A 25,682-nucleotide genomic window follows, 5' to 3' on the forward strand; every position below is an offset into this window, starting at 1 on the left:
CTCCGTCCCGACCTTGGACGCTGGACATCCCCAACCTCAGTCCGAAGGATACACCGGACCTGGGGGGTGTCCAAGCGTCTGGGGCGGGGGGGGGGGGCTGGGCCGCCGTCGCACGGGGGCCCGCAATCCGGGAAAGGTGAGCCCGGGGGGAACCCCTCCTCCACCGATCCTGGGGGTGGGATCGGGGAGGGGCTAGGGCTAGTTGGTGGCTCCGTGCCGCCCGCCGTACGTCCTGCGGCGGGGGACTCGGAGTCGAGGGGCGACCGCCCTGAGGAGGTCAGCGGCTCGGTGGAGGGCACGGGGACACTTTCAGAGTCTGCCCAGAGCGAGGCGGGGGGCTCCCTCGTGCCCCCCACCGAGTCGTCCCTCATCCCCTCCAAGGACCTCAGGGTCTTTATCCGTAACCATTCCGGTCGCTCCGACATAATCCGGCTAGCCCTCGGCCACTGGCCGGACCTGGCGCGGCTCGTCCGGTCCGTGAAGGCATGCTCGCATGCCTCCGCGGGCCTGGAGAAAATAGAGCGGCGCTGGGTACTGCGGTTCCTCCACAGGCTCGAAAAAGTGGGGGGTGGACTGGTGAGAATTGCGCCAGCGCCCCCCCACACACCTAGTTAAGTGGTGACGGTGGCACAAAGCTGCTGACATGAAGGTGACCATAGCCAGCCTCAACATCAACGGCAGCAGTGGGCCACACCGCAGGTTCCAGAACTTCTCGGTCCTCCGTGACGGGAAGTATGCGGTGTGTTTCCTGCAGGAAACCCACACCGTTCCGGGAGACGAAGCCCAATGGCTCCTGGAGTGGCGAGGGGGGGTCTACATGAGCCACCTCACGCTCGCTTCTTGCGGGGTGGCTATCTTGTTGGCCCCGCGTTATAAGCCGGAGATCTTGGGGGTCAAGGAGCCGGTGCCAGGCCGGTTGCTGCACTTGACGGTCCGTGAGGGGGGCGTGGTCATTCACTTGCTGAATGTCTACGCCCCGACCGCTGGACCGCAGCAAACGACTTTCTACGAGAAAGTGTCCGCTCACATCGACACCATCGCGGGGGGCGAATGCATTATCCTCGGGGGAGATTTCAACTGCCTCCTCGAGGCACGGGACCGCACCGGCCCCTGGCTGCGCACTCCGGCGGTGGAGAAGTTGCGGGACCTGATCGGGTCCCACGACTTGGTGGACGTCTGGAGACATCTCCATCCTGGCTCCAGCGCCTTCACTTTCGTGAGGCCTGGAGTCGGAGCGTCCAGGCTCGACCGCCTTTACATTTCGAAGGCGCACGTGTCCGGCGTGTCCTCGGTCTCCATGCGGTCGGTGTCGAGCACGGACCACAGCCTGGTGTGGGCGGACTTTGCGCCGTCTCGCATCCGGCGGGGGTCCGCGTACTGGCACTTTAACAACATGCTGCTGGAGGACGAGCGCTTCCTGGACTCGTTCCGTCGATTCTGGGCCGGCTGGAGAAGGAAGCGGGGAGGCTTCCCCTCCTTGAGGCTCTGGTGGGATGTGGGCAAGACTCACGTCCATACCTTCTGTCAGGGGTACGCGAGGGGGTCGACAAAGAGGCGGAAATCCAGGCTCGAGGAGTTGGAGAAGGAGGTGCTCGACCTGGAGGCACGTCTCAGTCGGCCTGACGCGGACCCGGCCCTGCGTTCGGAGTACAGGGAGAAGAAGGACGCGCTGCGGGACCTGCAGCTTGCCAGGTCTCGCGGCGCGTACGTGAGGTCACGGCTCCAGTTCCAGGTGGACCTGGACCGCGGCTCCCCCTTCTTCTACTCGCTGGAAAGAGGGCGGGCTAACCGTCAGCAGCTCCTTACGCTGCTGGCCGACGACGGTTCCCCCGTCTCGGATCCGGAGGGCATCCGGGCCATTGCCCGGGAGTATTACACCTCCCTCTTCTCTCCGGATCCGTCCAGCGAGGATGCCCGCAGACTTCTGTGGGCCGCAGGTCGGCCCGGAGGGCGTCGGCAGGCTCGAGGCCCCTACCACCATGGCCGAGCTGACCGGCGCCCTAAATGGCCTCAGCCGGGGCAAGGCCCCTGGGCTGGACGGGCTGACAGTAGAGTTCTTCAGGGCGTTCTGGGATGTCCTGGGGAGCGACTACGCGGGGGTCCTGGGGGAGAGCGTCGCTACCGGGGAGATGCCCCTTTCGTGGCGCAGGGCCGTCATTGCCCTGCTGCCCAAGAAGGGGGATCTCCACCTGCTCAAGAACTGGCGCCCGGTCTCCCTCCTCAGCACGGATTATAAAATCTTTGCCAGGGCTATGGCTTCACGCCTTGGATCCGTGCTGGACCACTTGATCCACCCTGACCAGTCCTACACGGTCCCGGGCCGTTGCATACATGACAATCTCCACCTGGTCCGGGACCTAATCCATCACACCCAGAGGGCTGGTCTGTCGGGCGCCTTCTTGTCATTAGATCAGGAGAAGGCGTTCGACAGGGTGGAGCACGAGTATTTACTCGGGACTCTGCGGGCATTCGGGTTCGGGACGCGTTTTGTCGCCCGGATCCGATTACTGTACTCTGCCGCAGAGTGTCTGATTAAGGTTAACGGGTCCCTGACGGCGCCCCTTCGCTTCGGGAGAGGAGTACGGCAGGGCTGCCCCTTGTCCGGCCAACTGTATTCCGTATGCGTGGAGCCATTCCTGCGCCTCTTGCGGAGGAGGTTGTCAGGTTTGGTCCTGCGCGGACCGGACGTAGGGGTGGTCCTGTCAGCTTACGCCGACGACGTGCTCCTCATGTTCACGGACCCGGCTGACCTGCGGAGGATGCGAGAATGCCAGGCGGTGTACTCCGCCGCGTCCTCCGCCAGGATCAACTGGGCCAAGTGCTCCGGACTCCTTGTCGGTCCTTGGGAGACGGACCCCCTCCCGGAGGAGCTCAGGCCTTTCACCTGGAGCAGGACCGACCTCCTCTACTTGGGGGCCCATCTCTGCCCAGCCGAGGAATCCTGGCCGGCGAACTGGCGGGAGCTGGAGGCCAAAGTCTCCGCCCGCCTGGGTCGCTGGACAGGACTGCTCCGAGTGCTGTCCTACGGGGCGCGAGCTCGCGTCATAAACCAGCTGGTCGCCTCCATGCTGTGGTACCGGCTGGTCCCTTTGACCCCTCCCCCTGGCTTTGTCACCGATATCCAGAGAACCCTCGTGCGGTTCTTCTGGGGCAATCGACTGCACTGGGTCCCTGCTGCGGTCCTGTATCTCCCGCTTGAGGAGGGCGGACAAGGTCTGGTGTGCCTCCGCACTCAGATAGCGACCTTCCGCCTCCAGGCCCTGCAGAGGTACCTTTACGTTGAGCCCCCTCCACAGTGGTGTGCCATGGCGACGTATTTCTTCCGCCAGTGGCACGGCCTCAATTATGACGTGCAGCTCCTGCATATCGAACTGGGGCGTGCTTCGACCACCCTGCAGGAGTTGCCCGTCTTTTACCAGGACCTCCTCACTGTCTGGAACAAGGTCGCCTCGCGACGCAGCTCTCCCCCGTCAGGAGTAGCGGCTCTCGTGCGAGAGCCGCTGCTCAGGAATCCGCTCCTCCAGCCATATAACTTCAGGTGGCTGGCGGAGAGGGGGGCTGTGGACGCCGGGGTGACCAGAATCGGGGACGTGCTCGATGGCGGAGGAGCGGGCTGGATGAGTCCCCGCGTGCTGGCTGAGCGCGCGGGGACGTCCGTCCGGCGCGCGGCCAAAGCCATCCTAGACCTTAGGACGGTCGTGCTCGGCCCCGAAACTGCACGCAAACTTGAGACGGCGCAGGCGTGCGGTGGGATCCCGCCCGAGCGTTCCCCTGTTCGGGCGGAATTCCACATTGGCCCAAAGCCTCAGCCCCCTCCCCTGGGTGAGGTGCCCCACAGCCTGAGCCGCCTCGCGGAAATGCCCTCCGTGCCTTTTTCTACCGCGCGGAGGCGTTTCCTGTGCGGGCTGCTGCTGCACACCTTCCACTACCGCCTCCTCGCCTGTCGCCCGGATACACCTTGGCGGGCCTTGTTGCCGCCGGGCAGCGGAGGTCCCCGCTGGAGGTCCCTCTACGGAGGGATCTCCCCCAATTACGTCGGGGACCTGGGGTGGAGGGTGATGCATGCAGCAGTTCCGCACAACCGTAGGATTCACTGGTTCACGGGCTCCGAAGACTGCCCTTTCTGTGGCCTTGTGGAGTCCGTGGACCATGTCTATGTTGAGTGTCTTAGGCTGCACTCCCTTTATGTTTTCCTGAAGAACCTTTTATTGATGTTTTGTTTGCACTTCAGTCCCACGCTCCTGATCTACGGACACCCGGTGCGGAGAGGGGAGGGTCGGGATGGCGACCTCCTCGTGAACCTGCTCCTGGGCCTGGCGAAACGCGCCATTTACCGGTCCAGGCAGCGGGCGATCGAGGGGGCCGTCCATCCTGACTGTCTTCCCCTCTACCGCGGCTACGTTCACGGCCAGGTGTCCCTGGAGAGGGAGCATGCGGTGTCCACGGGCGAGGTTGACGCTTTCCGCGCCCGCTGGGCACCGCAGGGGTTGGGGTGCATTATTGACCCTAATAACCACATTTTAATTTGATGTTTTTAAGTTTCCTTTGCATTTTGATTTCTGTTCGGGCTGTTCCCCCCTCCTTTTTGGGGAGCTGCCCCTTTTACTTTGTCCTGATTTAATTTGAGTTTGCTTACTTGGTTTGACCTAAAAAAGAGGTCTGAATGAACATTGAGCTTCAGACACAGACTCAAACCTTCCTCCAATCATCAACATCTGTGAGTAAAACACTTTCTTTTCTCCCCCTTTCCATTTCTTTTCTCATTCTGGGGAAAATGGGGACTTACAGCAACTGAAGGGAAACGGAGTGAATCCAGGGAGGGTGCCGACTCTGGAAAGGTTGGCCCAGGTTTCTCTTTCTCTTAAAGACATTGACATCCTTTGCTCCCTCAGCTTGACACATTGATTTGTCTGGCTAAAAGGTCCCTTTCCTAATGTTCACAATTAAAGGGCTGGTTTCCCCAGGTGATGGCTGACATTTAAAAGGACAATAAATTAATATATAGGGCAGAGATATGCCTTGTGTTGTTATATTGTAGATTTGGTGTAATATTTATGGTTCTGTAACAAAGTACATTTATTATTATTATTTCTCGCTTTGTAATGTAGCACTGAAGCTATGTTATATATTTTCACTCATTGAGTCATTACAGCGCAGAAGGAGTCCATTCAGTAACTCGAATCCATGCTGACTCTCTGTAGAAGAATCCAGTCAGTCCCATTCCCTTTCTATATTCCCTTTCCCCTGCAACTTTATTTCCTTCATGTGCCCATCTAATTTCTGAAATATATTAAAGGGGACAGGAAACTAATATCAGACAGAGACGTGTCTGATGTTTTTTTTTAATTCATCCTTGCGACACGGGCATTGCCGGCTGGGCCAGCATTTATTGCCCATCCCTAATTGCCCTTGAACTGAATGGCTCGCTGGGCCATTTCAGAAGCTGGTTAAGAGTCAACTACATTGCTGTGGCCTCTGGAGTCACATGTAGGCCAGACAAGGTCAGGACGGCAGATTTCCTTCCCTAAAGCACATTAATGAACCAGATGGGTTTTTCTGGTCAATCGACAATGGTTTCATGGTCATCAGTAGATTCTTAATTCTAGATTTTGTTTTTAAATTCAAATTCCACCATCTGCCGTGGCAGGATTCGAACCTGGGTCCTCAGAACATTAACTAAGTTTCTGGATTAATAGTCCAGCGATAATACCACGAGGTTATCAGCTCCCCTGTTCTTATATGGTACAGATTAGATATATTATTTATAGCTCTGTAATAAAATACACTTATTATATCTGGCTGTGTAATTTTGGACTGCAGCTATATTGTATATTTCCAACAATCTCCTCCCTCAGAGAATTGTTAGTATCTAGATTTCTCTTGCATAGGGACCAGTGGAGGGATTGAATATATTCAAGGATGAGTTAGACAGTTTTTGAATGACGAGGGAGTCAATAATTATTGGGAACAGGCTGGAAAATGGAGAGAAAGCTCAGATGAGGAAGGATTTCTTCACTCAAGGATGTGGTGATGTTTTGGATTCTCTACCGCAGAGGACTATAGAGCCTCAGTCATCAAGAATTTTCAAGAGAGGGATTGATAGGTTTCTAGATATTGAAGATATCGATGGATATGGGGGACAGTGTGGGGAAAATAATGCAGAGGTAGATCAACCAATAATCTGAATGAATGGTTGAGCAGACTCGATGGGCCGAATGCTGACTGCAGCTCCTATTTGTTCTGATTTCTGTGCTGGACAGGAAGCAGTGAGCATGGATCTGTCAATCAGCCTCAATCAGCACCTTCAGGAGAATTGGGAGGGTGAATATTAGATACAGCAGAGTGAGAATGGAGGGAGAGTGTGCGGGATGGAGGCTCACGTCTTTTGGGGAATGGGAGAGGAAAGAACGTTCATTAGAATCATAGAATTGCTGCATCTTATCAACCGCCCTGAGCTTTCACAATGAATCCCACTTCTGAGGACACCCTTATCTCTGACTTGTCTGTACTGCTGGCAGTCTCACAAAGCAGCTGCCTGTGTGCTGATACGGGAGGCCCTGCTGGGCAAGTTTAATGCTCCATGACTGTGTCTTTAATGAACGCTCCATAAACTAGCAATGTAGATTTGAATATTGATCGTATTCTGAATTGTGATTTTTTTTCTAAATTGATTTACAGGATATTAGACAAGGAGAAATCAGACAGAAATCTCCAACATCACATCGAGATCTGACAGAGTGACTCGACTTCTTGAGACCTGAATATCATCGGCCTTTGACGCTAGCAGGAGAAATGTTTGTTTGGCCTCTTGGCTTCAAAAGATTGTAAACATCACTTTCACTAGAAATGCAGTGAAATACACACACCCGAGTGAGAGTGTTCCAGTGCACTGAGTGTGGAAAGAGCTTTAACCAGTTACACAGCCTGAAAATACATCGCAGCATTCACAGCAGGGAGAGACTGTACCCGTGTTCTGTGTCAGATTTAACTGATTGTTTAACCTGGAGAGTCACAAGGACACCCGCACCATGGAGAAACCATGGAAATGTGGGAAGAGATTCATGTTCCCATCTCTTCTGGAAATTCATCAACGCAGTCACACTGGGGAGAGGCCATTCACCTGCTCTGTGTTTGGGGAGGGATTCACTGACTTACCTAATCTGCAGAGACACCAACGAGTTCACACTGGGGAGAGGCCATTCACCTGCTCTGGGAAGGGATTCACTCATTTATCCAGCCTGCAGAAACACAATCTCACTCACACCATTGAGAGACCATTTAAATGCTCTGACTGTGGGAGTGGCTTCAAAAGCTCTGGGGAACTGGTGTCCCACCAGCGCACTCACATTGAGGAGAGACCGTTCACCTGCTCTCACTGCACAAAGAAATTTAGAACTTCATCCAACCTGAAGATACACCAGCGAGTTCACACTGGGGAGAGACCATTCACCTGCTCTGTGTGCGGGAAGGGATTCACTCAGTCATCCCATTTACAAACACACCAGGGAGTTCACACTGGGGAGAGACCATTCACCTGCTCTGTGTGTGGGAAGGGATTCACTCAGTTATCCCACCTGCTGAAACACAATCTCACTCACACCAATGAGAGACCATTGAAATGCTCTGACTGTGGGAGTGGTTTCAAAAGCTCTGGGGAACCGATGATCCACCAGCGCATTCACACTGAGGAGAGACCGTTCAGCTGTTCTCACTGCTCAAAGAAATTTAGAACTTCATCTGACCTGCGGAGACACCAGCGAGTTCACACCGGGGAGAGACCGTTCACCTGCTCAGTGTGTGGGAAGGGATTCACTCATTCATCAAACCTGCACACACACAAAGTCACTCACACCAATGAGAGACCATTTAAATGCTCTGACTGTGGGAGCGGATTCAAAAGCTCTCAGGATCTGGTGTCCCACCAGCGCATTCACACTGAGGAGAGACCGTTCAGCTGCTCTCACTGCTCAAAGAGATTTAAAAGGTCATCCAGCCTGTGGGAACATCAGCGAGTTCACACTGGGGAGAGACCATTCACCTGCTCTGTGTGTGGGAAGGGATTCACTCAGTCATCCAGCCTGCAGAAACACAAAGCCACTCACACCAATGAGAAACCGTTTAAATGCTCTGACTGTGGGAGTGGATTCAAAAGCTCTCAGGATCTGGTGTCCCACCAGCGCATTCACACTGAGGAGAGACCGTTCAGCTGCTCTCACTGCACAAAGAGATTTAGAACATTATACAACCTGCAGACACACCAGCGAGTTCACACCGGGGAAAGGCCGTTCACCTGCTCTGTGTGTGGGAAGTGATTCACTGCTTCATCCAGCCTGCTGAGACACAAAGCCACTCACTCCAAGGAGAGCCCCTTTAAATGCTCTGCCTGAGAGGCCGGCTTCAGAAGCTCTCAGGAACTGATGATCCCCGAGCACATTCACACCGGGGAGAGGCCGTTCAGCTGCTCTCACTGTTCAAGGAGGTTTAGAATATCATCAACACTGCTGAAACACCAGTGAGTTCACACCGGGGAGAAACCATTCACCTGCTCGGTGTGTGCGAAAGGATTTACTCGGTTATCCAGCCTGCCCAGACACAACATCATCACACCCAGGAGAGACCCTTTAAATGTGGGCGTGGCTTCAAAAGCTCTTGGGAACTAATGTCCCACCAGTGAGTTCACACCAGGCAGAGGCTGGTCACCTGCTCTGACTGGGAAGGGATTCACTGAGTCAGCAAACTTGGTGAAACACCAGTGAGTTCACAAGTGATTACAGTTCTGGGATTATTCTTGTGAATCTTTCTTGCCCCTTCTCCAGTGTCTCTATTTCCTTTTTCTAAATGGAGATCACAAATAGAACGCCACTAGTCACTGACTTCCAGTCAGAAAAACACCCTCACCACTACTCTCTGACTTCTATGGGCAAGTCAATTCTGAATCCAAGTGGCCAAGTGACCGTGAATCCCATGCATCTTAATCTTCTGGATGAGCCGACCATGAGGGACCTTGTCGAAAGCCTTACTAAAATCCATGTACACAACATCCACTGCTCTACCCTCATCGATCACCTTCGTCACCTCCTCGATAAAATCGATCAAGTCAGTAAGATGTTGACGGTGCTCCCACTGCAGTCCTGTGATGAAAATATAGACTGGTTGGTGAAATGTAGATAACAGGTAGAATTGATATCTAATGAGGACTTTATACTTTAGAATTGAATACAGGGCTCATTGTTACTAACGGGGAAAGAAGGGTTAAAACCCTTACCCAGAACCCTTTTCACACACACGTGGACATCTCTGAATCTGACGCACACCAAATGGAACGTTACACAAGGGGCTGGAATTCACTGGAATTTCTTAACAACCTTTCAATAGAAATGTCCTGGTACCGACTGTGACAAAGGACACAACAGACAGCAAGAACCAGGAGGAACTTTTAACCCAGAGAATGTTAATAACCTTGTTCAGGACACTGGTGCCAGGCACAGGAGGATCCCAGGAAAAACGGAACATTCAATTTCTGTCTGTTTCACAATTCTAAATGACTAATTCTTTAACAAAGGAATGTTTAAAAACAGCATTGTGATATTCCAAGGTCAGTGCGTCTGGGAAAGGGGCACACTGATGTGTTTTTATTTTAAACAGGAGGATCCATTGAAAAGCAGCTCTGGACGATACGAGCACCTCCTGACCTACTTTCAATTCATTTCAAATCACCCATCACTTTCCGTGGAATATTCTTTATTCTCTCCTGGGATGTGGACACTGCTGGCAAAGCCCCAGCACACGTTGCTCAGCTCCTAATTGCCCCTGAACGGAGTGACTTGCTCAGCCATTTCAGAGGGACAGTTAAGAGTCACCCACATTGCTGTGTGGGTCTCGATTCACATGTAGGCCAGACCGGGTAAGGATGGCAGATTTCCCTCCCTAATAGGGAGCATTAATAGGGTGAACTGGATGGGTTTTTACAACAGTCGATAGTTTCATGGTCACCGTTTCTGAGACTAACTTTATATAATTCCAGATTGATTCACTGAATTCAAATCCCACCAGCTGCCTGTCCCCGGATCCTTTGCTGGGTCTCTGCATTACTCGGCCAGCGACATTCCCACCACCTCCCCCCGAATGGAATATTCCACACAACCCTTCGTTAAACGGGAAGGAGAAAAGAGAAAGGTTTGACCTTTGGATGACCTCATCACCAACTACAGAAACCTTAAAGCTGACCATTCTGTAAAAGTTTATAAACTTTATTTTTATAAAACACAGAGTGAGAAACAGGTGAAAAGTAACGATGGACGTTCCGACTGACATCAGAAACATTGATTGACCGGATAAACACTCACTACATCACAGAGCGATCCTCAACCATTAAAGAATTGACCCACAATAAGGAATGAGAGAGCCTTATAAAAAGGGGCAGGAGTTTACACAGAGAGGTGACACCCACAGCTGCTCAGGATAATGGAATTCAGTTCAGGAAGGGGATAAAGTGAGAAGCTTTTGTGATTCAAGGTAGAAGTATTGAACAATCTGGAATCAGTGCTTCTCGAGTTTGCTGACTGGCCGAACACTTCAATTAATCTCATCATAAAAACTCCCAGTGTAAATAACATGGATTTGACTGACAAATGTTGAAGTGTTGATTTAGACCCACAAGTTTCAACTTCCCATTTGAGCCTGGGGTACCTTTCTGTCTCTGTTGCTCGTGTCAATGACAGCCAGGCGATGGAGCTGAGGGCAGCATTTAGCTGAGAATAACGGGGCCTGCGCCCCAGTTGGGAAACTGCCCTGGGGGTCGCACTAATAGAGAGACAGGAAGGTACTGGAGAACTGACTGGGAAATGGGCCTCCAACCAATCAAGGCACCAGAGGAGGTGACCAGGGCTGATGGTGACCCCCCAGGGTTCAGTGTCCCTGTGTCCAAAGCGGGGAGTCACAGGAACAGGGGACAGAGGAGCTGAAGAGAATCCAGTTGTGTCCAGAACATTGTGAACATCCCTTTACTCTGGTTGTCTTTGATCCTCAAGTCACTTTCTGTTTGTTTTAACCATGTTCTGTTTCATTAATAAACTTTTATCAGTAAAAATATTTGATTGTACTGGACTTTTCCTGATGAGATTGATGCACTTTAGGGAAAGTGGGTGAGAGGGGTTGGCAGGCTCTTTAACAGAAAGTGAGCCTCTCTAAGCTAATTGGCAAAGGAGTCAGAGGGGGAGATGGGATTTTATTTTTGACTCAGTGATGTTAGAAAATGGGCTTCAGGGAGTCAATTAATCCTTTCTCCCCTTTTCCCAAACTCTGAAATGATTGCCAGTGATAACCCTTATTGGTGACAGTGGTTAGATTTTATTCAGTATCAATAAGAGCTGACACAGGCTAATGTCTGAGCAGTCGTATCAAGGTGCAGCAGCATTACCATTACACTCTGGGTAGAAGCAGCATCTCCACGGAAATGCTCCCTGCTCTGCCCCAGATGCCATGGCACCAGTCAATGCAAAATGTAAAACCTCGACTAATCTCTGTGCTCGGGGAATCCCTTCTCATACTTTTTTACATCACAAAGTCTATGGAGACTGATTTAACCCAATCATTGCCCAGCTAACATTTGAACGGACCAATTACAAAACCTGTCATTGAACCATCTGTACCTGCCCAAGCCACGTCAAACTCTCAAACAATTGTCTTCCCACGCTCCGTCCCTGGTACAGGGAGTCAGCATTCCCATGCCAAACAGTGAAAACATGGTGGCCGTGACACCCTGGTGTCATCCAGGATTCAAGGCACTCTTGTTTTCTCTGTCCTCTGGGAGCTGTTTATCTCCCTGTTCCCACACAGCAAGTCGTCTGTTCTCAGCTCTGCTGGATTTCTGCTGAAGTTTTGCCCCTTTTACACCTTTCGGATCAATAAAACATTTGGTCAATGAAGATCCAAACCACAATTTCCCATCCTGTCACCTGTCAACCATCCTTACCCAGAGTGTAATCACAACAGGAATAAAAACAGGAGAAGTGTCACAATCAAATTCAAAATCAATGCACAGCCAGTCATAGAATCTAATATAATATTCACTAATTAGCAAGAAAACCCAAAGTAGGGGGTCCCCCAGGATTCTTACAGTCCACACCTTGAGGGGGGAGGAGAACTCTCTCTCTGACACTCACTCAATTTCAATCCGTTATTTTCCAGTTCTGTTCTGGCCCTGCCTGGGGTAACATCTAATCGGTCTTTCCAACTCCTGAAGGAGCACCGTGAGTTCCAGGTTACTTGTACAAAAGGACAGATGCTTCAAGCAACAGATCAAGCATGGATGCAAAAGATTCTCCAGCTCTCTCTTTACCCCTATCCAACTTGTGGACAGTTCTTACTCTATTATTTCTCCCAAGCGGTTAATTGTCCTAATCTATAATATTATCCATTTTATTTTAATTTTCCTCACTGTGTGCCCATGTGCAGTGTGTTTAATTGGACCCTGATTGTTTTGAACTCAGTTTCTCTCTGGAGTGTCAGTGCCTTGATGATGTCACAATGTTGTCTCAATCCCCTGGCCACATTAACCATTTCATCTCCTGCTGTGTCTCAAGTAGCTGTGTGTGTTTGGGACCCGCTCCTCACTCCATCTCACCATGAATTTAGGCTTGCTATTTTTCACATGTAACAAATCACATCTGCACACTCACTCCGGTGTCCCAAAATCATGTCACACATTCTTAACTCTCAGATATGTTGATGAAAAGATCAATATGTCTGTCTTTCTTATCTTCCCCTGTTATAGTGCTGATATTTCATATAATGGCTGGGCTTCCAAATGTGGATTTCTTTTTAACGGAGTTCATGGACAATGATGTTAAAAGTTCCAAGAGAAAATATCCACCTCTTCATCCCATCTCACGTTTTAGAGGTGTTGATGGAAAGGAGGTCATTGATATTGTTAAATATCATAAGAATAAAAAAACTACAAATTCAGACAATACTGAGATGTCAATCGTTAAGCAGGTTATTGATTGTGGAGTAAAACCATTGACATATTTGCAACCGGTCTTTTCAAACTGGGCTATCTCCCTGTAAAATGAAAATTGACAAAGTTACTCCATGGTTTAAAGCTGGAGACAAACGTGATTATACTAATTACAGGAGAGTGTCCTCACTTTTCTCATTTTTCAGAGAAAAGAGAAGTCATTTGCTAAATGGTCTGATAATTCCATTGCTCAATGTAACTGACTGTGTAATAGTCAGACCAAGTCGGTCTATCTCATTATCACTGATGGAATTTGTGGAGAATTTGGGGCGGCACGGTAGCACAGTGGTTAGCACTGCTGCTTCACAGCTCCAGGGTCCCGGGTTCGATTCCCGGCTCGGGTCACTGTCTGTGTGGAGTTTGCATGTTCTCCTCGTGTCTGCGTGGGTTTCCTCCGGGTGCTCCTGTTTCCTCCCACAGTCCAAAGATGTGCGGGTTAGGTTGATTGGCCAGGTTAAAAATTGCCCCTTAGAGTCCTGAGATGCATAGGTTAGAGGGATTAGCGGGTAAATATGTGGGGGTAGGGCCTGGGTGGGAATGTGGTCGGTGCAGACTCGATGGGCCGAATGGCCTCCTTCTGCACTGTAGGGTTTCTATGACTTCTATGATTCTAAATGACGAAAGACAATTTACAATAGAGGTTTCTACTGATCTTACACAGATTTTGATACAATTGGCCATGGAATATTACTTAAAACACTGGATACAAGGGATTAGGGGAGTAGTGAATAAGTGGCTCAGAAGTTATTTGGAAAATCTCAACAATTTGTAACAGTCGATGATGTGAATCAGATTTTGTGAATATTCTGTGTGGAGTCTCACAGGGATCTGTTTTGGGCCTTAAATTGATTATTTTATATATTAATGACATTTGGAATGTATCAAAGTTATTACAATTAGTTTTGTTTGCAGATGATGCCAATATTTTTTATTCTGGGTGGGATCTTCAAGAGCTTATTGAAATTGTTAGTGCTGAATTGGAGAAAATAAAAAATATTGTTTGTCAAAAATGAATTGTGACTGACTCTGAGTGGAACGAAGTTTATGTTATTTGGTGAAGTAAATCCCTTGGTTAATATAATAAACAATGGCAACATTCACAAAAACAGAAGAGGGGTCAGACCCCTCTGATGAAGGGTCATCTAGACTCGAAACGTTGGCTCTATTCTCTCCCCACAGACAATGTCAACATTTATTTATTCATGGGATGTGGGTGTCACTGGTGCAGCATTTATTGCCCATTCCTAATTGTCCTTGAACTGAGAGAGCAATGAAAGGCAGCCATGTTGCTGTGGATCTGGAGTTACATGTTGGTCAGACCAGATAAGGTTGGCAGATTTGCTTCCCTAAAGGACATCAGTAAACCAGATGGGCTTTTATGACAATCGACAATAATTTCTAATCATCATTAGACATTTAATCCCAGATTTTCATCTAATTTATATTTCACCATTTGCCACAATAGGATTCGAACCTGGGTCCCCGGAGCATTACCCTGAGTCTCTGGGTCACTCGTCCTGTGACACTGCCATGACACCATCGCCTCCCCCATATGGAAATATAGTTCTGGGTGTTCTCCTAGACCATACCTTTTGTTGGAAACCACATATACAATATATATTAAAACAAAATGATCAAAGAGTATTGAAATTCTGAGTAAAACTAAATTTATATTGGATCTGCAGTCCTTGCATATTTTGTATTGTTCATTTGAGATGATTCTTCAGAGGTTTGGGGAAACGTTATAAAGCATGAATATTTGGGCGACATGGCGGCACTGTGGTTAGCAGTGCTGCCTCTCAGTGCCAGGGACCCGGGTTTGATTCCTGGCTTGGGTCACTGTGTGGAGTCTGCACGTTCTCCCTGCGTCTGTGTGGATTTCCTCCGGGTGCTCCGGTTTCCTCCCACTGTCCGAAAGACGTGCTGGTTAGGTGCATTGGCCATGCTAAATTCTCCCTCAGTGTAGCCAAACAGGTGCCGGAGTGTGGTGACTGGGGGATTTTCATTAACTTCATTTCAGTGTTAATGTAAGTCTACTTGTGTCACTAATAAATAAACATCAAACTTTAACTTTATTAATCCGATCTATATGTTACAGAAAAAAGCCAAATTAATAGTAATAAAGTGAATTTTCAAGAACTTAGCAACAAATTATTTCTAAAATGTCCAGGTTTTAAAGTTTAGGGAGTCCGTTGAACTGAAAACTGCAATGATTTTGGATGAAGCAAAAAATGAATCATTGCCTGAAAATTTGCAAAGAAACTGTTGACTTTAAGGGATGATGATCATGTATTAAATAGAAAAAAACAAGTTTAAAAAATGTTATGTTTGTACAACTTTAAAGTCTGTGTATATTTCAGTTTGTGGATGAATCTTTGGAATGCTTTGGGTGAAGATTTGAAAATATGTGTAAATACAGTTTTAAAACAATGTATAAGCTTCAAATGTTAGTTTATATGACGTCATGGAATAAAATAATGGTATTATCTATGAGTTTAATAGAGATACTATTTGAATAATCAGAACATGATAATGAGAAAATGATGTGACTGGGAACTGGAAATGATGAAGTATTTGATCTGTATTTGTGAAAAGGAGTTGAGATTTATAAGTTTGTACTTTTTCCTAGTCCTTTTTGATCAGGTGTTTATTTTATTTCTGGGCAGTGCAATAGAGTATCTGAGTGCGGCACGGTGGCACAGTGGTTAGCACTGCTGCCTCATGGCACCAGGGACCCATGGTGAATTCCCGGCTTGGGTCACTGTCTGTGTGGAGCCTGCACGTTCTCCCCGTGTCTGCGTGGGTTTCCTCCGGGTGCTCCGGTTTCCTCCCATAGTCGGAAAGACATGCTGGTCAGGTGCGTTGGCCATGCTAAATTCTCCTTCAGTCTCCCCAAATAGGCGCTGAGTTGTGGCAACTCAGGGATTTTCACAGTAACTTCATTGCAATGTTAATGTAAGCCAGTTTGTGACACTAATAAATAAACATACTATTATAGTGTCATGTTCAAAATAAAGAAATCAGTTCAGTGTAACTTAGGTAAGGGGCCCATTAAATACTCCCACAAGAGACCTCATACCTTTACCATTTCTTATCTCGACCCAAACCGATCCTTCATCCTGATCTTTCAGGCTAAGGTGGTAGCTCTGTACTGAACTAATGTCATTGTTAGTTAATGGGAGAGATCCTGTCACCTTTTCCTAGCTTCCTGCCATTCCATTATGTCAAATACCCTTCAATATTTAGATCCCAGCCTCCGTGACATTTCAACTAAGTCTCTGTAATGTCTATCAGGACACACACATTTATCTCTACCATGCTGACAATTCATCCTTTTTGTTACAAATGCTGTGTGCATTTTCAGAGATTCAATAATCTAATAGGGATTTAATGTGAAACCTCTTTACCAGCGAGTGGTGAGACTGTAGAACTCACTACCACAGCGAGTGGTTGAGGTGAACAGCATGAATACATTGAAGGGGAAGCTAGATACATACATGAGGGAGAAAGGAATAGAAGGATATGCTGATGGGGGGAGATGAAGAGGGGTGGGTGGAGGCTCATGTGGAGCATAAATACTGACATAGACCATGTGAGCCGACTGGCCTGGCCCTGTGCTGTAGACTCACTGGTACAGAGACAAATGTATTTATTTTAGATCTACCTGCAGTGGTAGGAAAAACACTATTTACTATCCAGAATAAAATAAATAACGTTCATCAGCTTTTGTGGATCATTTCAGTGGAAATGTGCTCTCCCAGGTTCAAAGAGCATCAGCCCACTGGAAACAAAGCTGTGAGATCGGCCAGTCCAGCAGAAAGAAACCCTCCGACCCTCCAACTTCACAAACTGTCAGAATGAACGTGGTTCAGTCCTGGGTGTGATTAAGCAGAATCCAATGTTTGTAATCGCTTATGAACTTGCTGGTGTCTCAGCAGGTGGGATGATCGTGTGAATCCCTTTCCACATTCATTGCAGGCAAACGGTCTCCCCCCAGTGTGAAGTCGCTGGTGTGTCAGCAGGTTAGATAATCGACTGAATCCCTTCTGACACACAAAGCAGTTAAATGGCCTCTCTCCAGTGTGAACTCCCTGGTGTGAAATCAGGTTGGATGAATCACTGAATCCCTTGCCGCACACTGAGCAGGTGAACGGCCTCTCCCCGGTGTGGACTCGCTGGTGTGTCTGCAGGCGGGATGCCTGGCTAAATCCCTTTCCACACAGAAAGCAGGTGAATGGCCTCTCCCCAGTGTGAGTTCGCTGGTGCGAAAACAGGTTGGATGAATCACTGAATCCTTTACCACACTCAAAGCAGGTGAAGGAAGCCTCCCCAGTATGAAGTTGCTGGTGTCTCAGCAGGTTGGCGGAGTTACTGAATCCCTTCCCACACACAGAGCAGGGAAACGGCCTCTCTCCGGTGTGAACTCGCTGGTGTGAATACAGGTTGGATGACTGAGCAAATCCTTTACCACACATGGAGCAGATATATGGCCTCTCCCCAGTATGAACTCTCTGGTGTGTCTGCAGTGTGGATGAATCGCTGAATCCCTTCTCACACACGGGGCAAGTGAATGGCCTCTCTCCATTGTGAACTCGCTGGTGTATCAGCAAGTGCGATGATTGAGTGAATCCCTTCCCACAATCAGAGCAGCTGAATGGCTTCTCCCCGGTGTGAACTCGCTGGTGTGTCAGCAAGATCGATAACCGAGTGAATCCTTTCCCACAATTGGAGCAGGTGAATGGCCTCTCCCCGGTGTGACTGCGTCGATGAATTTCCAACACCGATGGGGAACGGAATGACTTTTCACAGTCCCCACATTTCCATGGTTTTTCCATGATCTGAGTGTCTTTCTGTCTCTCCTGCAGTTTTCACAATACGTGCATTGGAACACCGTCACTCGGGTTGCACGGGCCTCGATGCTTTTCTGTTCACACCAATGGTTCACCCAACTCAAGCTGAGAAACGTTTCTTCTTCCAGATTCAAACCGATGACATTCAGCTCCCATGAATTGAGTGAATGTTAGATCTTGACATTTCTATCAGCAAATCAACTCCTTCTAATATCCTGTAAAAAGAATTGACAAAAGTCATCGCTGTCAGAACAAGATAGAAATTCAAATCAGACAATTCTAGTTCCTGTGGAACATTGCAAAGGATGTCAATGTCTTTAAGAGAGAGAGAAACCCGGGCCAACCTTTTCAGAGTCTGCAACCTCCCTGGATTCACTTCCTTTCCCTCCAGTTGCTGCAAGTCCCCAATTTCCCCCAGAATGAGAAAAGAAATGGAAAGGGGGAAACATTGATTTCCTCCCAGATGTGGCCCAGAGGCGGAAGTTTCACTCTGAAGCTCATTGGCCAACTTCCGCATTGTGACGTCACAATGGAGCCCTGCCGCGAATCAGCCAATAGGAATCAGTCTCTTCCACAATGACGTCCTGGAGTTCCAGTGCGCAGGCCCGGGCGCACAGACACGGAAGCCCCGCCCCCACCCATTGTTCCCCTCCCCCTGCACCTCCTCCAGCCAAGGTTTCTAGGCAACCGGCTGGCGGCTCCGGCCACAGCGAGAAGCCTCTCGGTGATCGCCCCCTCCCCCTGGCCCGGGACTGCGCATGTCCAGTGGAGAGGGGACACTGCGCATGAGCGGGGCAGCCCGCCTTCTGACCTTCGTGCTGAGGTGTTGACCAATGGGAAGAGTTGGAGGACCGGAAGGACTCTGGTCCTTCAGCCAATCGGGCTTTGTGATACTCAGATTGAGCTTCAGACAGACTCAAACTTCCTCCTGTCGTCCACATCTGTGGGTGGGAAAGATTGGATTGTCCAGCCAGTCCACCATATTGGCCGTTCGCTTTGCGTGTTGGCCAGTATAGTGTGCTCCAGGCAGGGGGCGGGCAGAGGATAAGGAGTTCAAGGCGGGCTTAATGCGCGCCTTGCGGTGAGCTTTTGGAAATGTGGCCGCTGGGAGGAACGCCTTGGTCGGCGTGAAGTTTCTGTTTCAAGTGCTTGGGTTCGTGACTTGTGCAAGAACTTTTTGTTTCGGCTGGGGCTTGTTGAATGCTGCTCTCGCTGGGATTCCTGTGCCTTGAAAGGCGTGGCCCGGGTGGATGCAATCTCGGAAGACCCAAGCCAGGGAGGAGCCATTTGGGAACTATGGTTTCGGAAGGTTCAGCTGCGGAAGGTGTGACCCCAGACGGTGCAGCCCCAGTGGGTGTGATTTTGGAAGTTCTGGCCCGGAGTGGTGGACTTTGGAGGACTGTATTTGAGCGTTGTCGACTTCGGACGGTGGAATGTTGATGGGCGAAGCTCTGGAAGGCGATGCCTCCGAAATGTTTCACAATTGTATGGTTGTTCATGGACTGTTTGTTATTGTAATATGTGGTTTTCTTGTTATGACAGTTGGTGGTTTGTTCCGGCCCCCGTCTATTTTTCTTGCGTTATTTGTGGCCTGGGGGGCATCCCCCCCTGGATGGAGTCACCCCCGGGGGGTGTGACATCCACTTGGGGAAAGTTCTGGGTGGTGAAGCCCCGGACATAGTAACACCAGAGGGATTTTTATTCTCCGGGAGAAAAATTGGGAAGGCAGGCCCGAACTGAGTACCCTGGAGAGACTCTCCCACCGCCCCGGCTGAAATTCCGGAAGGCAGTCCGGATTGAGTAGGCGGGGTGGTTTCCCCATGTCCCCCCTCCGGCTGAACATCCGTAAGGTGTAACCCCCGGATATGAGTACTACTGGAGGGTTGCATCCCCCGGCAGGTGGACAAACCCAGGGGACGGTGCCCTTATGCTTCAGTGTTTATTTTTTTGTTGTGTACAGTTGTAGTGTTGTTAATGTTTGTCGATTTGTAGATTGTGATTTGTAAATGGAGGTGTATTTTGAGGGCAATGCCCTGGAAAACTGTAATTGACGATGAACCCTTCCGAAATGGAAGGTAGTAACTGATAAATGGATGGCGTTAGCCATTGGTAATGTATTTTTTTCACATTTGTTCTTTGTGTATTTGTAATTGTTTTGTATTAACGTATTTGTAATAAACAAAAAGAAATCCACCATATTGGCCGTTCGCTTTGCGTGTTGGCCAGTATAGTGTGCTCCAGGCAGGGGGCGGGCAGAGGATAAGGAGTTCAAGGCAGGCTTAATGCGCGCCTTGCGGTGAGCTTTTGGAAATGTGGCCGCTGGGAGGAACGCCTTGGTCGGCGTGAAGTTTCTGTTTCAAGTGCTTGGGTTCGTGACTTGTGCAAGAACTTTTTGTTTCGGCTGGGGCTTGTTGAATGCTGCTCTCGCTGGGATTCCTGTGCCTTGAAAGGCGTGGCCCGGGTGGATGCAGTCTCGGAGGGCCCAAGCCAGGGAGGAGCCATTTGGGAACTATGGTTTCAGAAGGTTCAGCCGCGGAGGGTGTGACCCCAGACGGTGCAGCCCCAGTGGGTGTGATTTTGGAAGTTCTGGCCCGGAGTGGTGAACTTTGGAGGACTGTAGTTGAGCGTTGTCGACTTCGGACGGTGGAATGTTGATGGGCGAAGCTCTGGAAGGCGGTGCCTCCGAAATGTTTCACAATTGTATGGTTGTTCATGGATTGTTTGTTATTGTAATATGTGGTTTTCCTGTTATGACAGTTGGTGGTTTGTTCCGGCCCCCGTCTATTTTCTTGCGTTATTTGTGGCCTGGGGGGCATCCCCCCCTGGATAAAGTCACCCCCGGGGGGTGTGACATCCACTTGGGAAAAGTTCTGGGTGGTGAAGCCCCGGACATAGTAACACCAGAGGGATTTTTATTCTCCGGGAGAAAAATTGGGAAGGCAGGCCCGAACTGAGTACCCTGGAGAGACTCTCCCACCGCCCCGGCTGAAACTCCCGAAGGGATTCCGGATTGAGTAGGTTCGGGGTGGTTTCCCCATTTCCCCCCTCCGGCTGAACATCCGTAAGGTGTAACCCCCGGATATGAGTACCACTGGAGGGTTGCATCCCCCGGCAGGTGGACAAACCCAGGGGACGGTGCCCTTATGCTTCAGTGTTTATTTTTTGTTGTGTACAGTTGTAGTGTTGTGTTAATGTTTGTAGATTTGTAGATTATGATTTGTAAATGGAGGTGTATTTTGAGGGCAATGCCCTGGAAAACTGTAATTGATGATGAACCCTTCCGAAATGGAAGGTAGTAATTGATAAATGGATGGTGTTAGCCATCGGTAATGTATTTTTCAGATTTGTTCTTTGTTCATTTGTAATTGTTTTGTAATATCGTGTTTGTACTAACCAACGGAAAATCTTTGCATTGTTTGTGGCCTGGGGGGTATCCCCCACCCCCCTCCCTCCTGGATAGAGTGACCCCCGGGGGGTGTGACATCCAGTTGTGGAAAGTGTCCGGGGCACCCAGAGGGGTAACACCGGGGGGGGTTTTGTTCTCCGGGAGAAAAATTGGGAAGGCAGGCCGAATTGAGTATCCCGGAGAGCTTTTCCCACCGCCCCAGCCGAAAATCCGGAAGGCAGTCCGGATTGAGTAGGTTCGGGGTGGTTTTCCTGTCCCCCCGCCTCCAGTCGAACATCCGTCAGGTGGAACCCCCGGACCTGAGTACCTCTGGAGGGTTGCATCCCCCGGCAGGGGAAAAACCCGGGAGGCGGTGCCCTGGAGGGCGGCGGATATGCTGCAATGTTTATTCTTGTTGTGTTGTACTAATGTTTGTCACTTTGTAGATTATGATTTGTAATTGGAGGTGTATTGAGAGGGCAATGCCCTGGAAAACTATGACCGTTAGTGAACCCTTCCGAAATAGAAGATAGTAACTGATAAATGGATGGCGTTAGCCATTGGTAATGTATTTTTTGTGTATTTGTAATTGCTTTGTATTAACGTATTTGTGATAAATAAAAAGAAACCAACATCTGTGAGTAAAACACTTTCTTTTCTCCCCCTTTCCATTTCTTTTCTCATTCTGGGGGAAATTGGGGACTTGCAGCAACTGAAGGGAAAGGAAGTGAATCCAGGGAGGCTGCAGACTCTGGAAAGGTTGCCCCAAGTCTCTCTCTCTTAAAGACATTGACATCCTTTGCTCCCTCAGCTTGACACATTTATTTATCTGGCTAAAAGGATGGTCTCTTTCCTGATGTTCACAATTAAAGGCTGGTTTCCACCGGAGATGGCTGACATTTAAGGGAACAAACTAATAGAGGACAGAGATATGTCTAGTTTTGTTCTATTGTACAGATTAGATTTTATTTATGGTCCTGTAATAAAGTACATTTATTTGGAGAGAAAGCGAAGATGAGATGGGATTTATTCACTCAAGGATCTGGTGAAGCTTTGGAATTCTTTACCTCAGAGGACTGTAAAGCTCAGTCATCAAGAATTTTCAAGTAAGGTTTTGATAGGTTTCTAGATATTCAAGATCATAGAAACCCTACAGTACAGAAAGAGGCTATTCGGCCCATCGAATCTGCACCGACCACAATCCCACCCAGGCCCTACCCCCATATCTCTACATATTTACCCACTAATCCCTCTAACCTACGCATCTCAGGACACTAAGGGCAATTTTTAGCATAGCCAATCAACCTAACCTGCACGTCTTTGGACTGTGGGAGGAAACCGGAGCACCCAGAGGAAACCCACGCAGACACGAGGAGAATGTGCAAACTCCACACAGACAGTGACCCAAGCCGGGAATCGAACCCAAGTCCCTGGAGCTGTGAAGCAGCAGTGCTAACCACTGTGCTACCGTGCCGCCCATGATATCAAGGGATATCAAGGGATCCAGGGGATACTGTGGAGAAAATGGTGCTAAGGTACATCTGGGCGGCACGGTGGCTCAGTGGTTATCACGGCTGTCTCACAGCGTCACGGACCTGGCTTCCATTCCTGGCTTGGGTCACTGTCTGTGTGGAGTTTGCATGATCTCTGCGTGGGTTTCCTCCAGTGCTCTGGTTTCCTCCCACAATCCAAAGATGTGTGGATTGGGTTGATTGGCCATGATAAATTGACCCTTAGTGTTGGGGGATTCGAAGGGTAAATATGGGGGGTTACGGGGATTGGAACTGGTTGGGATTGTTGTTGGTGCAGGCTCGATGGGCCTAATGCCTTCCTCCTGCACTGTAGATTCTATGATTCTATGAATGGTTGAGCGGACTCAATGTGGCGAATAACTGATTGCAGCTGCTTTGAGTTATGATTTCTGTGCTGGACAGGAAGCAGTGAGCATGGATCTGTCAATCAACCTGAATCAACACCTTCAGGAAAATTGGGAGGGTGAATATTAGATACAGCAGAGTGAGAATGGAGGGAGAGTGTGTGGGATGGAGATTTACAGCTTTTGGGGAATGAGAGGAAAGAATGCTCCACAGAAACTAGAACTGTGTTCTGAATTTCTATCCTGTAGTGACAGTGATGGTTTTTATAAACTCCTTTTACAGGATATCAGAAGGTGAAGATTTACAGACAGAAATCTCAAACCAAATATCTGACAGACTCACTCAATTCATCTGGACCCGAATATCATCGGCCTTTGAATCTAGAAGGAGAAATGTTTCTCTGTTCTGTCTGCTACAGAAGATTTTAAACATCAGCATCACTGGAAAAGCACCGAGACACAGACACACTCAATTGAGAGTGTTCCAGTGCACTGAGGAAAAAGCTTTAACCAGATACACAGCCTGAAAATACATCGCAGCATTCACAGCGGGGAGAGACTGTACTTGTGTTCTGTGTGAGTTTTAACTGATTGTTTAACCTGGAGAGTCACAAGGACACCCGCACCATGGAGAAACCGTGGAAATGTGGGGACTGTGGGAAGGGATTCAAAGCTCCATCTGATCTGGAAATTCATCGACGCAGTCACAATGGGGAGAGGCCGTTCACCTGTTCGGTGTGTGGGAAGGGATTCACTTTGTCATCCAGCCTGCGGAGACACCAGCGAGTTCACACTGGGGAGAGACCGTTCGCCTGCCCTCAGTGTGCGAAGAGATTCAGTCAGTTATCCAGCCTGCGGACACACCAGCGGGTTCACACTGGGGAGAGGCCATTCACCTGCTCTCAGTGTGGGAAGGGATTCACTCGGTCATCCAACCTGCGGACACACCAGCTTGTTCATACTGGGGAGAGACCGTTCACCTGCTCTCAGTGTGGAGAGGGATTCACTCAGTCATCCAACTTGCGGACACACCAGCGAGTTCACACTGGGGAGAAACCGTTCACCTGCTCTCAGTGTGGGGAGCGATTCACTCGATTATCCATCCTACGGACACACCAGCGAGTTCACACTGGGGAAAAACCGTTCGCCTGCTCTCAGTGTGGGAAGGGATTCAATGACTTATCCAACTTGCAGAAACACCTGCGAGTTCACACTGGGGAGAGGCCGTTCACCTGCCCTCAGTGTGGGAAGAGATTCACTGACTCATCCAGCCTGCAGATACACCAGCGAGTTCACACAGGGGAGAGGCCATTCATTTGCTCTCAATGTGGGAAGGGATTCAGTGTTTCATCCTCCCTGCTGAGACACCAACAAGTTCACGAATGATTCAAGGGGTTGGATTCTGCTGTTGTTGTTTCTGCTCTCAATTACATCCAGGACTGCATTTTGTTCATTCTCACAGTTGGTCAATGGGGAGGGTCGGAGGGTTTCTTTCTGCTGGACTGGCCGGTCTCACAACTGCCTCCAGTGGGCTGATGCTCTTTGAGTCTTGTTGCGAATACCCGGTTTTAAATTTCACACGGATCACAGAGTGACCGGGTGTGAGGAAGTTCAGAGATATTTAGTCAGCATTTCTGTTTGAAACCCCCCAATGCCCATCCAATTCCCTTTGTAATTGTTTATTGTCTCCACTTCCTCCACCCTCGTAGGCAGCGAGTTCCAGGTCATTACCATTCGCTGCATCAAAATATTCTTCCTCACATCACCCCCCTGCATCTCTGACCCAAAACCATAAATCCTTGTCCCGTCAGCGAATGGGAACAGCTTTTCTTTGTCCACCTTATCTAAACCTGTCAGAATCTTGTCCACCTCTATCAAATCTCCCCTCAACCTCCTTTGCTCCAAGACGAACAACCCCAGCCTGACATTGACAATAAAGAACAAACTAACAGAATATGTTACTGCCTGAAATCAAATGGGAATGTTTAATTTCTGTTTTAAAGATATTGTGAATATATTGTCCTGGACAATAAAGGAATTGGAATAACTCACCTTGGGTGTGGTTGAATGAAATGTATCAATCTGATATCCACCTACAGTCCAGTGAAAGTCTGGAATGTGTAGCTGGAAATCCCTCCCTAACAGCACTGTGGGTGTACCTACACCCCAGGCATTGTAGCAGTTCAGGAAGGCAGTGTTGGGGTTGATCACGGCCGGGGCAGCTACATACAGCCACATATTCTGTTATAATTGAAGGACTGCAGATTATAGGACTGGACTATTTTGACCACATTCCTGTGATTGCTCAGTTTCTGCAATCACGGACCATTAAAGCTGCTTAGCAGGGCCCCAACAGAGGACCTGGTGAGAATATTTACTCAGAATGAGTTCGAGTTAAATTTATTGAAGGACCATCTGGTGTTCAGCAGCTGAGAGACCCGAATCTGTGAACAGGGGGTCTGACCAATCGGCAAACAATGGTTGGTAGTTGGTCAAGAAATTAAGAAGTGTTCTCAGGCATGTTTAAATTAATTTATCCTAAATTTGTGATAA

General features: G+C 49.1%; 2 protein-coding genes across 2 annotated transcripts in view; one reads left to right on the forward strand and one right to left on the reverse strand.

The window, feature by feature from the left end:
- The window catches only part of LOC144480811 (uncharacterized), a 992,083-nt gene that overhangs the window by 133,004 nt on the left and 833,397 nt on the right, over nucleotides 1-25,682 (forward strand). The gene's annotated exons all lie outside the window — the stretch shown is intronic.
- Nucleotides 1-25,682, reverse strand: part of LOC144480924 (uncharacterized) — a 196,312-nt gene that overhangs the window by 116,887 nt on the left and 53,743 nt on the right. The window contains exon 4 of the mRNA XM_078200549.1: nucleotides 17,003-17,761. Coding sequence (XP_078056675.1) covers nucleotides 17,003-17,761 — 759 coding nt within the window. The remainder of the gene's footprint in view (nucleotides 1-17,002; nucleotides 17,762-25,682) is intronic.

The sequence above is a fragment of the Mustelus asterias genome, chromosome 30 (assembly GCF_964213995.1).
Source record: "Mustelus asterias chromosome 30, sMusAst1.hap1.1, whole genome shotgun sequence".
NCBI classification, from domain to species: Eukaryota; Metazoa; Chordata; class Chondrichthyes; order Carcharhiniformes; family Triakidae; genus Mustelus; species Mustelus asterias.